At 38.8% G+C, this 1,223-nt stretch overlaps 1 protein-coding gene across 2 annotated transcripts in view; it reads left to right on the forward strand.

Moving 5' to 3' along the window:
* Positions 1-284: 284 nt before the first annotated feature.
* si:dkey-215k6.1 (transmembrane protein 132D) overlaps positions 285-1,223 on the forward strand; it is a 220,081-nt gene continuing 219,142 nt past the window's right edge. Inside the window, exon 1 of one of the 2 annotated variants that reach the window (XM_058375280.1) lies at positions 285-919. In XM_058375280.1, coding sequence (XP_058231263.1) covers positions 838-919 — 82 coding nt within the window. In that variant the 5' untranslated portion in view covers positions 285-837. The remainder of the gene's footprint in view (positions 920-1,223) is intronic. The other variant, XM_058375281.1, reaches the window with a different exon arrangement.

Below are 1,223 nucleotides of genomic sequence, written 5' to 3' on the forward strand. Positions count from 1 at the left end.
AAATATTATAATGATAAAATTAATTATAAAAATATTTCTCTTCATATATTCAATACATGTATGATAATTACAGTTTAGTAATAATAATAATAATAATAATAATAATAATAATAAGTAGAAAAAGAAGAAGAAGAATTTAAAAAATCTTTTTTTTCTGGAGGATAATCTGAGCTGCTCTCTGATTGGCTGGAGAGACTTTTCCTCCGTCGTGCACCTGTTCCTCCTGCTGAAGCTCTATTGGCTGTATGTGCTGTCAGTCTTGTCTGCTTGGCCCCACCCACCTTCTGGAGTCCGGAGGCTCCCGGTTTCGGGAGAAACACACACGGGCAACTTCATCCGCGCGCACACCACAGCGCGAGGAGAGGACTTCCGGTTGCTGCACGCTGAAAATGAACGAAGGAAGAATAATTTAGAGAATTATTTAGTTGGAATTAAAAAGCGGGAGTGTTTATTCATTATTTCATTAGATTTTTATTCCTATTACGCACGAGGCTTCACGCGCACTGCTCTGTTCATCCGGAGCGTCCTGACCGAATTTCAAACTTTTCTTCATCTAAAAAGCAGACGGAAAAAAACAACAACAAAAAACTCACCCTGGAGAAAAAAATACAAACAGCTGGATATTTATTTGAATGAAGTGTTTTTTTTTCTTTTAAAGAAAAACAAACAAACAAAATGTTTTTCTTAATTTTATTTCCGGTGAAGATTTTCGTGAGCTGGTCTCGTGCAGGATGATGATGAAGATGATTGTGTTGAAGCAGCACAGATACAATACGGATTAAGTACGGAGTTAAACACACACACACACACACACACACACACACGGGCGCGCAGAGGATGATGAAGATGAAGACGCAGCGGTGTGTGTGGAGAAGCCCGTTTCCGGTTCTGGTCCTACTGTCCGGCTGTCTTTATCGGGGTATGATACACACACACACACACACACACACACACTGCTCACGGAGCGCGCGCTGCTGCATGCACATTGACCGGAATCCGGTAGCGCGCGCGCTGTGCTATGAGAAGTTGCACGGAAGATAAAAGAAAATCTGATCTGATTTAGTTTTTTATTTAAATGGATTAAATGAATAAAATTATAATTCAGTACTTAAATGTTTAACTAGAAACATCCAGAGGATTTATAAACAGTCACATGGGGAGAGGAGTTACATTTCCAAAAAAAAAAGAATTTATATTTACATTTACATTTATACTCACACATT

The sequence above is a fragment of the Hemibagrus wyckioides genome, linkage group LG22 (genome assembly GCF_019097595.1).
Source record: "Hemibagrus wyckioides isolate EC202008001 linkage group LG22, SWU_Hwy_1.0, whole genome shotgun sequence".
In the NCBI taxonomy this organism is placed as follows: domain Eukaryota; kingdom Metazoa; phylum Chordata; class Actinopteri; order Siluriformes; family Bagridae; genus Hemibagrus; species Hemibagrus wyckioides.